This window comes from Papaver somniferum, chromosome 1 (genome assembly GCF_003573695.1).
Source record: "Papaver somniferum cultivar HN1 chromosome 1, ASM357369v1, whole genome shotgun sequence".
NCBI lineage: Eukaryota > Viridiplantae > Streptophyta > Magnoliopsida > Ranunculales > Papaveraceae > Papaver > Papaver somniferum.
In genome coordinates, this window is record NC_039358.1 from 44,057,391 (window position 1) to 44,071,435 (window position 14,045).

The 14,045-nt window shown below is 39.5% G+C and overlaps 2 protein-coding genes and 1 pseudogene across 2 annotated transcripts; all 3 read left to right on the forward strand.

Moving 5' to 3' along the window:
- The first annotated feature begins 199 nt into the window (after positions 1-199).
- Positions 200-3,252, forward strand: LOC113284593 (F-box protein CPR1-like). The gene is made up of 2 exons (XM_026534091.1): positions 200-442; positions 2,031-3,252. The coding sequence occupies exons 1-2, from the start codon at positions 429-431 to the stop codon at positions 2,935-2,937; spliced, it is 921 nt and encodes a 306-aa protein (XP_026389876.1). The 5' UTR covers positions 200-428; the 3' UTR covers positions 2,938-3,252.
- A 229-nt stretch (positions 3,253-3,481) lies between these two features.
- LOC113284603 lies at positions 3,482-5,203 on the forward strand (annotated as a pseudogene).
- Positions 5,204-6,456: 1,253 nt separating this feature from the next.
- LOC113297141 (F-box/kelch-repeat protein At3g23880-like) lies at positions 6,457-7,212 on the forward strand. The gene has a single exon (XM_026545587.1). It carries the CDS (start codon positions 6,457-6,459, stop codon positions 7,210-7,212), a length of 756 nt encoding a protein of 251 aa, XP_026401372.1.
- Positions 7,213-14,045: the final 6,833 nt, after the last annotated feature.

Below are 14,045 nucleotides of genomic sequence, written 5' to 3' on the forward strand. Positions count from 1 at the left end.
CCTTGTAGCTGTATGTACCGGGTCACTTGGAAAAACCAGTTCGAACCTGGACTGGATCGTAAGATTCACCGGTTGGATCCGCCGGGTCTCTGGTTTTTTTAACATGTTATTGGATCTGTGTAAAACTGGACCGTTTTCCTCACTGGTTCACCGGTTTACAGGTCCAACCGGCCGGTACGGTCCGGTTCTTAAAACACTGTCGTTGCCTCGGCCAATTGGTGCTGATCTCCGTGTCACACGAACGGACTCGTTTTATAGCTCTAACCCCAACAAATATCCAAAACCCAAATCATTGTTTTTTTCGCCTTCCATTTAATAGTGACGAGAGTAGAGTGAATGAGAATTGTTCTTCATTAGTCGTCCATTTCGTTCAAATCCCTTCGATTTCTTGCTCCATTTCTGCTGTTGGGATAGACGGAATTGTGATAATGGAAGCGAATGAGTGAGTAATTTAAACCTTTTCTTTGATTCTTAATCTGTTAGGGCTTTGCTTATCTGTAGTAATTAATTTAGGGATGTATATTAAAATATTCTCCTCATTGTGAATTCTTACATCTGCAGCAAAAGTGCCAAAACTCTTCTTGGATATGGAAGGGAATAAAATTGGGTCTTGAATATGTTAAGAAATACTATAGATGGGATATAAGAGATGGTCAAAAGGCTTTAGTTTGGTATGACAGATGGGTTTTGGGGCTAAATGATCCTCCATACCCAAAAGATAATTATAGAGGACATCACAAAATTGAGCGTGTTTCTGATCTCATGCTACAAAATCCTAGGAGGTGGAACTCTAACATGATAAAAGATGTCTTCCCAGAGAATATTGCCAACTTAATATTACAGATGAGATTAATTCAACATGGTGAAGATACATTAATATGGGATCCAAATAGATCAGGAGACTTTTCTGTCAAGTCTGCTTACAAGACAATTAACAATGAATTCTCTAATCGGGTTAGGCAGCGAAGTTCCATTTCCAAAGAAACTTGGAGGAATCTTTGGAGGACAAAAGTTCCACATAAGATTAAATTGTTCATTTGGAAATGTCTGAGGAATATTGTTCCAACTCTCACTAAAATTAGTCATTACAAGAGAGGAATTGACACGAAATGTCCATTCTGTAACAGTCAGGATGAAGACATCCAATATCTTCTTATTGACCGTGAGTTTGCAAGGGCAGTATGGCTCAGAATGAATGTTAATGTGGCTCACATTCAGCAAGAAAATATTCATGTAGTGACCTGGATCTTAAGCTGGTTTCAAACTGCAAATCAATCTAAACACACTCTGGTCTGGTTATATACTCTAATGCGTACTGCTTGGTACATTTGGAAAAGCAGATACTCTAAGTTATTCCAAAACAAAAGAGTTAGTTGCTGGTTTGCCTGTCATGAAATCAGAAGCCTAATACAGAACTGCATGGATATCAATCAACAAAATCATCATACTTCAACTCAATGTCATACTAAAACTTGGGTTCCACCCAGTGATAACTGCCTCAAACTTAATATAGATGCTTCATTTGATCATAATACAATAGAAATTGGCGTTGGACTAATTCTCATAGATTCTGCAGGTTCAGCCAAAGGAATCAGGGGGAGGTACTTCAATGGAGGAATGAATGCTGAACAAGCTGAGTGCATGGCCATGAAGGAGGCTATCTTGTGGGCCCACCAACTTAATCTTAACAACGTCACTTTGGACTCAGACTGTACAAATCTAGTTAAAGCCATCAGCAGTGTCAGCTCTACTGTCCAGTGGTTGAATATGAGTTATGTAGAAGAAATAAGACATCTCCTATGTTCTGTTCTATCTTTTGGTGTGGTTTATGTAAATAGGTCAGCAAACAATGTACCTCATGTTATAGCTAAAGAAGCAAGAGCTAAAAAAACTTCTTTTGATTTTGGTGAAATCATCCCTACTAATTTCGAAAGACTTGTAAGGGATGAAAAGAAGTTAATGTAGAAGTTATCTATGTATTAATAAAGTTGTTTGTTTGCATCAAAAAAAAATATTTTCTTCTTTTTCAGTTCCAGAGTAGGATCCCAGAAATTACTGGAACCATTGAAGAGACTCCCAGAAGAAAACATCCTGGAAATCCTTGGGAAGTTACCATTGAGAGATCTCATGGTGTTCAGGTGTGTTTCCAAATTTTGGTGCTTCCAACTTGATAATAATCCCGAATTTGTTCGCATGACTAAGAATAGTTATAGCGTGATGCTTATACTTGACGGCAGAACATGCTCTTTGGATATTAATACACTGACATCTTCGTCGTTATCTGATGGTGGTTTTAAAGTATGTGCTGAGAAGATTCGTCGCCCAATGGTTCCCTTGGGATGGCATCTTGAGCTAACAAATTTTGTGGGTTCTTGTAATGGCTTGTTTTTCATGTATATGTATAATAATCATGAGAAGCCGGTTTGTTTATGGAATCCATGTACTAATGAGATTAGATATCTACCAAGATCTGGATTTCATGGGATTGAAGAGAGGGCGATCTGCGCCTTTCGGAAAGGACATGGGTTTGGTTATGACTCAAAGAGTGATGATTACAAGTATGTGCGTATTTTCTACTATCCTAGTCAACGCGAAGGATCTGAAGTGCACGTTTATTCGTTTAGAACGAATACGTGGAAGCAAATGTATGTCCCATATGTACTCACCAATGTGGATTCAGACAGGGCTCCAAATGGGATATTTTATAATGGAGCTCTTCATTGGTTTGCAGAAAAGATTTCATCATATTGCGTCACGGTGTTATTAGCTTTCGATATGACAGAGGAGAGTGTAAGAGAAATTCCACAACCAGAAAATCCGGGTTTCAAACAATTTGGTATCAAATATATTGATGTGTTGAATGGGTGTCTTTGCATTCTTTGTAGTAATTCTGCTGGTTTCCAAGTATGGCTAATGAATGATTATGGAATGAGATAATCGTGGACAATGATATAACATTTCAGGACTGACAGTACTTAAATTTAAATCACTTGTGGACTTGAAGAGGATTGAGTCTTTAAAAACTGGCGAGCTTGTACTTGAGGTTCATGCTCAGGAGTGTTGGACTACTGCAGCTTTGGTGTTGTATGATCCGAAGAATGAAACGGCTACAGTTTTGAAGCTTCGTAAGCAATTGGGGCATTCAAAATTAAGATCACTACACTATCCTATAGGTACTCGAAGAGCTTTGTTAAACTTAACTCGTGCTCTCAGGTAGGGGAAGACTCTGAAACCAACAACGATGACGTTGATGTTGTCTTTTTTTTTTGTCTTTTTGTTTTGATACATTCCGACTAGATTGTCTTGTTCTTGTAGATTTTAAAGAACTCCTAACGTTCCAGTTACTTGGAAATATAGTCATGTGAAGATCAATTGGTTAAACTAGTTGCGTCTTATGATTTGTGAAGGTCATAGTTACTGAACAAATTTTGAAGTACACAACAGATTTTACAGTTTACTCACATGACACTAATACACGATGGTGGATTTTCGATTACGGTATAAATTTTGAGAAACAGTGAGCTCTTTTTCATGGTAAAAGGTAAGCTCTATTTTTGCTACTCTGTATTTCATGGTATTTTAAGCATTTTTTGGCAAAATGTAAGCATTAATGGAGTTTGGGTATAATGCTGTTATGGTGTATATGTAGCTGCGGTTGCATGGGAAGCAGGGAAACTACTAGTGATTGAAGAAGTAGAAGTTGCATCACCACAAGATATGGAAGTTCGTATTAAGATTCTTTTCACCTTACTCTGTCACACTGATGTTTACTTCTGGGAAGCCAAGGTACCATTCTAACACACTAATTTTAGTCCACATTTATTAATTTATTAAGTTTTTACTGTAATTGGTGTTGAAAGATTGCCTCTGTTTGGAAAATTGCAGGGACAGACACTTGTATTTCCTCGAATTTTCAGTCATCAAGCCGGAGGAGAGTATGCAAATTTTAATTCTCTGAACAAAGCCATACATTTCTATAGAAATATATAGTTTATGTTTCTAATTGAGTTTGAATCTTGGGGCTGTGGATATTTCAGGATTGTTGAAAGTGTTGGCAAGGGTGTGACAGATATTTAACCAGGAGATCATGTACTTCCGGTATTCACAGGGGAATGTAAAGAAAGCAACATGTGTGATTTTCTTAGAATCAACACTGACAGAAGGTGTAATGCTCAATCTATGGCAAACCCATTTACAATTTTGTCGGTTGCTCTACGTTTAGTGAGTATACACTACACTTGTTCATGTTGGTTGTCTTGCTAAGATCAATCTCCTGATAAAGTTTATATTCTTAGCTGTGGGATCTCTTCAGGTTAGGATTTCAGTCGAAATTTCATTTTTGTATGGCAATTGATTTGATTCCGATGTGGTTGTTATTGAATAATTTGTGTTTTTCAGGTCTTGGGGCTACTCTGAATGTAGCGAAACCTAAAAAAGGTTCAGCCTTTGCTGTTTTCGGATTGGGAGCTGTTGATCTTGCTGTAAGAAATTTACTTTTCTTCTTTTGATGATTGTGCATGTTGAAAATTCTTGCATAGAAAAATCTAGTGCCGTGGTAGTTATGTCCCATTTTCATTAAATTGCTGCATCTAATAGATTATATACTTGATTAGGCTTGTGAAGGGACTAGACTTTCTGGTGCATCGAGGATTATTGAGGTTGATTTGAATGCTAAATGAAGGTGAAAACAAACTAAGTTACTTGATCGATTTTTGATTTTATACAGTTCTTGTTTTGCAATTCCTTTTTGTTCCCATGGTTTGCCTTTTTCATATGTATTGTTGTGTATCCCAACATCCCTTTATCAGCGAAGAAATTTGGGCGTACAGAGTTTGTGATCCCAAATGACCATGCAAAACCATTTCAAGAGATTTGCTCAGTGTAACTCATAGTGCTAATAATTAAGTTAGGGAACTTGTTTCGTTCAATTGATGATATCTGATTGTTTCTGGTTTGATGAATAGGTGATTGCTAAGATGACTGACGGAGGGGTAGACCACAGTATCGAGTGTACAGGGAGTATCCAAGCCATGATCTCCGCATTTGAATGCGTTCATGATGTAAGCTCTTGTCTGTATCTAAAAATTGTTGTTGTGTTTGTTCACTTGTATGTTTTAACTTTTATGAATCTTAATGGAGACATCAATGCATGCTCTCACTTACAAATCCCATAATTTTACGGCTTGCAATGTTAACGAAATTGTTTAACTTAAATACTTGTTCTGCGGTGTGGTGTGGACAGGGCTGGAGTGTTGCAGTACTTCCATCGGTCTACATGAAAAGGGTAATTTTAGTCAGCATTGAAATAATACAATATTTTAACGGCAAAGTATTTTTATTTAATCCCGTCTTTAACTTGATAACGAATTTGTTATTATTGTAGGAACTAGGGAAATTCATTACCCATGAAGCTTTCGATATCATGCTGAAAGCAGAAGGTCTGGGGTGCATTTCCGCATTGAATGATCCAAGCAAGATCATCAATCTTGTGGCCTGGGATTTATGGTTCTGTATTCCTAAAATAGTATTGTGATTCTGTGAGATGCTGCATTTGTGCCTGGCGTTGTGAAATGGGAGCAGATTCTGTGATAATGTAGTTTGTTTGGTTAGTAATAATCTGTTGCTGGACATTTGATGTAGTTTCTCTATAAATAAAGAGAAAATAAAGAGAATTGACAGTCGTTTGTTTTATGGTCGGGATTGCAGAAACCACTTTTTTCTACAGCAATGGATTGAACTTCCGGATTGAAGATCGACTCTAGCTAAATTATGGATCCTGCATTTTGTGTAACATTTGGATATCAAGAAATGAATCTTTTCTTTCTGTTAATTATAAAAAATAATTAATTCAGCTTTCCAAGATACTGTAGTAATTTTTCTTCCCTCTTGGGCTGAAATGACGGATCAAGTATTCTGACACTCAGCTTACACTCCAATCGCCCGTTTGCTTGCTTTATCTGATTCCAACAAATACCCAAATGTTCATTTACTGGCCAAAAGTAGAGTGAAGGAGACTTGTTTTTCATTAATCGTTCACCAAATATTCGAGTTCCTTCAAATTCGATTCCATTTCTGGTGTTGGGATCGACAGAATTGTGACAATGGAAGCGAATGAGTGAGTAATTTAAACTTTTTCTTTGATTCTTAATCCGTTAGGGCTTTGCTTATCTGTAGTTACTAATTTAGGGATGTATATTTTCCTCTTTTTCAGTTTCAAAGTAGGATCCCAGAAATTGGTGGAAACATTAAAAAGACTCCCAGAAGAAACCATCCTGGAAATCCTTGGGAAGTTACTTTTGAGAGATATCTCTTGATATTCAGCAGGGACGGATCTATGAGAGGGCTAATCGGGGCTTTTAGCCAATTTTTTGGTTAATTATGTGTATTAGCCCGGGTCTAAAATGAAAAATCCGTCATCCTGGATCCGTCCCTGATAATAATCCCGAATTTATTCGCATGATTAAGAATAGTTTTAGTGTCATGCTTATACTTGACAATATAGCATACTCTTTGGATAATAATACACTGTCATCGTCATTATTTGATGGTATTCAAGGACATGTTAAGAAGATAGACTGCCCACTCAGTCCCGAGCTTACGAATGTTGTGGGTTCTTGTAATGGCTTGTTTTGCATGTATAGTGAGGTTAAGGAGCAGTGTTGTTTATGGAATCCATGTACTACTGAGGTGAGATTTCTACCAAGATCTGGATTTCAAGGGATTAGGAAAAAGACGCGTTGCTCTTTAGGCAAAGGACATGGGTTTGGTTACGATTTTAAGAGTGATGATTACAAGTATGTGCGTATTTTCTGCAATGGAAGCAGAAGCAGCCCTGATAGTCAATCCCAAGTGCAGATTTATTCATTTAGAACAAATATGTGGAAAGAAATGTATGTCCCATATATACTCACCAATGTGGATAGAAACGAAAATGCACCAAACGGGGTATCTTGTAATGGAGCTCTTCACTGGTTTGCAAGAAAGAATTCATCCCCCAAGGTATTATTAGTTTTTGATATGATAGGGGTGGGTGTAAGAGAAATTCCAGAGCCAGAAAATATGGATGTCAAGAATCTGGGTAACAGCAAATATGTTGATGTGTTGGACGGGAAGTCTTTGCATTCTTCACAGTGGTGGTTCAGCCGGTTTCCATGTATGGGTAATGAAGGATTACGGAATGAGAGAATCGTGGACAATGATGCACAACATTAATTTGGAACTACCATCACTTAGATTTCAAACATGTGCTAACTTGAGGAAGATTGATTGTTAAAAATCTGGCGAAATTCTACTCGAGAGTATTAGTAGCGGCTTTCTGACTACAACGGCTTTGGTGTTGTATGTTCCAAAGAATGGAAAGGCTACTATTCCTACTAAGTTTTGTTCCCATTTTGAGTATATAAAATTACAATCATATTTATATAGGTACGTGAAGAGCTTAGTCAAACTTAACTCGGATTCTCATGAAGGGAAGATTCTGAAACTGATAACGATGATGTTGTCCACAACTGATGGCAGTAGTTCGGGGGTTGAAGAAGAGGACATCAAGGGTACAATTTGATTGCTCGACTCCAGATTTTCTATTTCATTTCTTTCGAACTTTAGCAATTTTAGGTACTAAAGTGTTTAAGTTGTATCCTTTAGGTACTATATTTAGAACTTCATCCGTTGTTTTTGTTGATCATGCATGCATTTCTATCTTGTATATGTGATTTTCTTTGGCCTCCAAGTTGGGGTGCAGGGTTTAAGTGCCTTTTTGCAATGAAATTTCTGTTTGACCGATAAAAGAAAGAAAGTTGAGGTGCAGGGTATTAGAATCTAGATTGTGTCTCGTAAGCTGTTAAGTCTTCTTGAGTTTAGAGAGCGAGGAGATTAGAGCTGGTTTCTACTAAGTGTCTATGCAGTTAAGCTCCTAAAATTTTCTGGTGCCTATCTAAATTTTGGGGTGCATCACAAATCTTGGTGGACATGACGGATTTTGATCTTATAGCGCGTTTGGATGTGCATTCAAAAATAATTTTTTGATCCTAGAAGTCAGTTTGGGTAGACAAAATCAAAACCACTTCTAGAAGTAAAAGTCTAAAAATTAACTTTTTGTAAATCAAAATAGTTTTGTTTCTGCTTTCTGCTTCTGACTTCTCCTTCTGGAGAAGCAGAAACGCGCTATTAAACTCCGAGCATTAAGGTCTATTCCTATGCAGCATGGCAAACGAGTTGCGCCACTATGGGAAAACCGAATACTTCTTCAAATCTCTTATATTTTACCAATTTCTGTATTTGGATCCACAATTCTTAATTTCATAATTATTATGAATCGGTTTAAATTAGAGCAAGAAATGCATCGAAGGAGGTTGCAAGAACTTGACGATGAGGAAGATGGAGATAATAAACTAATCGACACCCTGATGCTCGTATATTCGGGCCAAATACCTATAATTTCAGAGCCAAAAGAAGTATTCTCAAGAAGATATACGTATCAAGGGAGGGAATTTTACCACCAGAAGCTGATGCAAAATCATTTTCTTACCAATTGTGTGTACTCTGATGAAGATTTTCCAACGTCGATTTTATGGCAAACCAGCGGATGCGGACAATGAGTACCTTCGCATGGGTAATACAACTTCATTCACTTACTTTGTTTTGTGAAGTACTGATTAAACATTTTGGTCAAACATATTTACGAAAATCAATCGAGGAAGATTTTAGAGAAATATTGAGGGAGAATGAGGAAAGAGGATTCCCATGAATGTTAGATAGTCTTGCATTGGATATGGCATGGATGCCCTGTTTATTATGCGGTCAATATAAGGGTCATTATCCGAAACCAACCGTTATCCTTGAAGCTGATGCTTCTTATGATTGTTGGATATATGACACACTTTTTTTGGTCTTCCGGGTTCACAATATGATATTAATGTTTTGCACAACTCGCCTGATCTGTTTGAAGATCCGAAGTATGAAATTTGTCCCCAAGTCCGTTTCATGATCAACGGATATCAGTACACTCATGGGTATTATCTTGCGGATGATATCTACCCAAAATGGTCTACCTTGGTTCAATGTTACCGTCAGCCCCCTGCTGGTGCATTGGGCCATTCGTACCGGCATTTTTACGATTACCAAATGATTGTGAGGAAGGATGTACGTGGACCGCGCTTTTGGAATTTTGAGGAGAAGTTCGATATCATTTGTGGGCCGTATCATGGGTTGAGCCCTCGTGAATTGCACAAGACTATGCTCACTCGCATAATTCTTCATAACATGGTAATTCAGGAAACCCGTCGAGATAAGGAGTGGACTAATTATAAAAATGAAGATCCGAGGCCTAGGATTCAACCACAAAGAGGCTTGCCTGCAAGAAATTATGGGGAAAAGACAAATTACATTCAGAACCAGAATCTGTGTGATCAATTAAGAGATGATCTGAGAGTGAATCTTAGGGCAGAGTATGAAAGAGTGGGTGGACGTAAGTATTAAGTTATGTATTTTAGTTTAAACTGTTAATTTGTTTGTAGTTTGTTTTATTCAATATTAAGTTAATGAGTGAATCTTATTTAAGTAGACTGCAACAACCTTTCAAATTAATCAACTTTTCATTTCAAACTAATATTAAGTAGAATGCAATAACAACATATCAAATTAAAATGAAACACTTCAAATTAATACATCAATTATCTAGAGGTTCTACTACGTCAAACTCATCCTCATCATCACCACCACCAAGTTGGTTGTTATTAAATCCAGCTTGTTGTTCAATATGTGCTTGAATCCTGTTGTTTGAGAGTGAAAACAGTTTCTGCTGGTTTTGGTAATTTCGTGTGTTGTGGATGAGAAGGGAGCTTAAACCCTAAACAATGTACTGCAAGGGAGTACTTTAGATTCGAGAGATCAATCTGTACAAATCCGGCCTAAACCAAGAAATGGCCGTTCCAGACTTGCTTCGGTTACAAAGTGAAGGAGAAGGGTTGGTTTTGGGGAGGGAAGCGAAGAGAGTGTTGAGACCAGAATAGTTGATTCCGGGAGAGTAGTTGTTTGACGACTTGTATCAGAAAGTGGGAAGCTAACAGATGGGAAAGCAAGCAAAATGTTTTCTGAGTGTTGTATGTTCTTGACCAGAACCTGTTGTTCGGTGGAAATAGGTAATACCTATTTATACAAGTCGAAGTGAAATGTACTCTGGTCTCATTAAGAAATGGAAAACTGGTGAGTAAATTGGAGGAGGTGGTAACCGGTAACGCCTAGAATTGATGTTCCATAAAAGAAAGCGTTTCACCATTACTCCCTGTATTTACTAACCGCCTCATCCTTTTGACACTTTCTTATAACGGGCGTAGTGTACGCCACACGCTATAAACCGCCTAACCAATACTCAATGAGCATCCCCCAGTTTGTGATATGCGTTGATGTCTCGGGTGTTTTCGTGGAAAACATGTAGCATGTTGTTGTCGTCTGGAAAGTCGAGCTTGGGAGACTTGCCGGCTCGGTGACCTTCGACGGTCGAGATTTTGCATCTTAAGAGGAAAGGTAGCCGTTGATTATTGCAACCCTTCGTTTAGTAGCCAGTGGAATGAAAGCATGCTCGGTATGGCTTTAATATGGCCTGGTTTAGGCGCGACCAAAAGTTAGGGTTTTGGCTTTGTTTAGGCGTGACCAAACTAGGGCCAAAAGTTGCCATGCTTTAGCTGGTAACCTTGGATGGCTAAGATCTGCATCTTAGATGAAAAGGTGGACGTTGATAGTTGCAGGCCTTCGTTTTGGCATCCGCATAGGGAAGGCCGGTATGGCGTGGCGCGGCAAGGTGGTTGGCATGACATTGGCACATGTGGCATGGCATGCCTTGGCACGGTTCGGCGTGGCCAAAACTAGGGTTTGGGGCCAAAGGTTACCATGCCTTGTCTGGCGACCTTGGACGACTAGGATTTGTATCTAGGATTGAAGGGTGGCCGTTTATCGTCGCACGCCTTCGTTTCGGTAGCCGCATAGGGAAGGCCGGCATGGTAGGGCTAAGGAAAATGGCGCGGACGGCTTGGCATAGTGGGGCCAAGGGTTTGGACGGCTTGGCATGGTGGGGCCAAGGAAGAATGGTGCGGACGGCTTGGCATAGTGGGACCAAGGCAGAATGGTGCGAACGGCTTGGCATAGTGGGTCCAAGGCAGAATGGTGCGGGCGTCTTGGCATAATGGGGTCAAGGCAGAATGGCGCGGACGGCTTGGCATAGTTGGGCCAAGGCAGAATGGTGCGGATGGCTTGGCATAGTGGGGCCAAGGCATAATGGTGCGGACTTGGCATAGTGGGGTCAAGGCAGAATGGTGCGGATGGCTTGGCATAGTGGGTCCAAGGCAGAATGGTGCGGACGGCTTGGCCTAGTGGGGCCAAGGCAGAATGTTGCGGATGGCTTGGCATAGTGGGGCCAAGGTAGAATGGTGCGGATGGATTGGCATAGTGGGGCCAAGGGTTTGGACGGCTTGGCATGGTAGGACCAAGGGTTTGGAATGCCATTGGCGCATGGTTCGGCCAGCATGGCTAGGGCCAAGGGTTTGGCATGCCATTGGCGCATGGTGCGGCCAGCATGGCTAGTGCCAAGGCAAGGTGTAGTTGGCTTGGCATGGTGGGGCCAAGGGTTTGGACGGCTTGGCATGGTAGGGCCAAGGCAAGGTGCGGTTGTCTTGGCATGGTGGGGCCAAGGGTTTGGACAGCTTGGCATGATAGGGCCAAGGGTTTGGCATGCCATTGGTGCATGGTGCGACCATCATGGCTAGGGCCAAGGGCATTCCATTGGCGCATGGCGCGGACAGCATGGCTGGCATGGCTTGGTGCGGTAAACGTGGCTGACATGGTTTTCCATTGGCACAATGGTGCGGCTGGCATGGTTGGCATGCCTTGGCGCGAAGATGTGGCTGACATGGTTGGCATGCCTTGGCGCGGGGTTGTGGCTGGCATGGCATGCCATTGTCATGGTTGGCATGCCTTGGCGCGGAGACGTGGCTGGCATGGTTTGGCATTGGCACGGTGGTGCGGCTGGCATGCCTTGGCGCGGAAACGTGGCTGGCATGGTTTGCCATTGGCACGGTGGCGTGAGAATTAGGGTTTGGTATGTACGAAGATGATGTCGGTCAATACTAAGGGTTCTGCCGTGGAACATGACACATGTATAAAAAAGGTACCCTGGTAATTCTTACGTAGGCATGCTGATTGATTCAATAAATGCGCTAGTGGTCATAGTGACGTCATGTCAGATGTATGGTTTTATGATTTTAACCCTAAGTTAAAAACCACCATCTACATTGTTAGAGCACTGCTCGGTTGAACCCACTAGCTTTGGTATGTCAAGTTATTTGACAATTTTAGTTGCCAAAATACATTCTTGATTTGTCATACTAAAGATAGTTTCAGACTAGATTAGGTCTAAGAAGTTGAATCGAAGCTATTCTTAAAGGATGAAGATTGAAGACTACAAGAAGACATCAAAAAATACTTCATCAAAGGTATGTGATTGATTTCATTTGGATTCTTGTTCTATTCTACCTTTCTAATCTATCAAGATATATGCTCACTATATGGAACAATTCCGATGACGGTAAATGTACATTTATGTATATATACTTGGGGTTATTTGATTCATCACTTTGGTGATAATAACCTTTATCCCTATAAAGGATCTCATGTTATAGTGAATGAGCTTGCGAATCCAATGAGCCAAGAATCACTCAATTCCGAGTTATAACGACAAAGTTATGAGTGATTTAAGTTCATTAGTAGGAAACATTCCATGGGCTTTGGAGTGGTCCGCGAACTTGGGCCCAATACGTGGCTAAAAGGGATTTTTGGTCAGGGGAAATTAGGGGGAGACCCAAAAAAATAATATTCTCCTTCTCAGGCCCACAATTAATTTTGTATACCGTGACACCCATAATTATACGAAATTATTATATGAATCAATACATAACTGGTTATGCATACTATCTTTCCAGGCATAACTCGTTATGCATACTATCTTTTTCAGGGGTATAATTGGCAGCGCAACTTGGACATAACATATCTAAAATTCCGCGCCTTAGAATTTTACAAATTTTATATCGTTGGAAATCTTTTTAAAAGAGCTATGCAACGAGTACAAACAAGAATATCAAATTTTTGTTTTTAACGAAAAATCGGAGGTGATCCTCATAGGGAAATTTTTTGAAAACTTGATACTTAACCATTATGCAGTCACCAAAAACAATGCATAACACATTCTGCAGACGCATAACGAATTATGCAACCATTTTTTCGACTGCATAACAAGTTATGTATCTGCATAACAAAGTTATGCATCTATAACAAGTTATGTAACCATTGTTTTGGTTGATTTTAGCCGTACATATAAAAAATTGATGCATAATGCAGAAGATTCAGATACGATTATTAGATTTATTCAGATATGTTCTTCTCACAGAAGATAGCATCAATCTGTTCTTCATCCCCGTCTTCTAAAAATCCTTGAGAAGTTTTAAACAAGATATCTCTAGATTTATTCTAGTTGTTCTTGTGGTAGATTTATTAGGGTTTTCTTAACTTGGAAATTGATCTTTGGAATCACCCAAGTTTACTTACGGAAAACAGGTTCACGGACTCCTTGTGTGTACGCATACTGATTGTAAGTTAAAACCCTAATCTACAAGTTTGTTTTGATATTACTTTTACCTAGTAATTGTTTTTATCAAAATAAACACAAGATTTCCAAAACCTTGATTCACATCTAAAGGGAAATCAAACTGGTGTTTTGTGCAGACAAAATATTAAAATCGTATCGATCGTTGTGGTGTATCTTCTAAAGAGAACTTTGGTTCTGCTAGAAGATTTATGTGAAGAGTTCCTAAAGAGAATCGGTATTCTGCTAGGAGTTATACAAGTGTTGAAGAAGGTATTACATCTAGTCCGAATAGGTAGTAGGAATTTGGTGTAACAACTTATAATCAGTGTGTGTTTATTCTGGACTAGGTCCCGGGATTTTTCTGCATTTGCGGTTTTCTCGTTAACAAAATATGTGTCTGTGTTATTTCTTT

Excerpts from the sequence above, each read along its gene's own strand:
- LOC113297141 (XM_026545587.1), top strand. The coding sequence starts at position 6,457 with ATGATTAAGAATAGTTTTAGTGTCATGCTTATACTTGACAATATAGCA.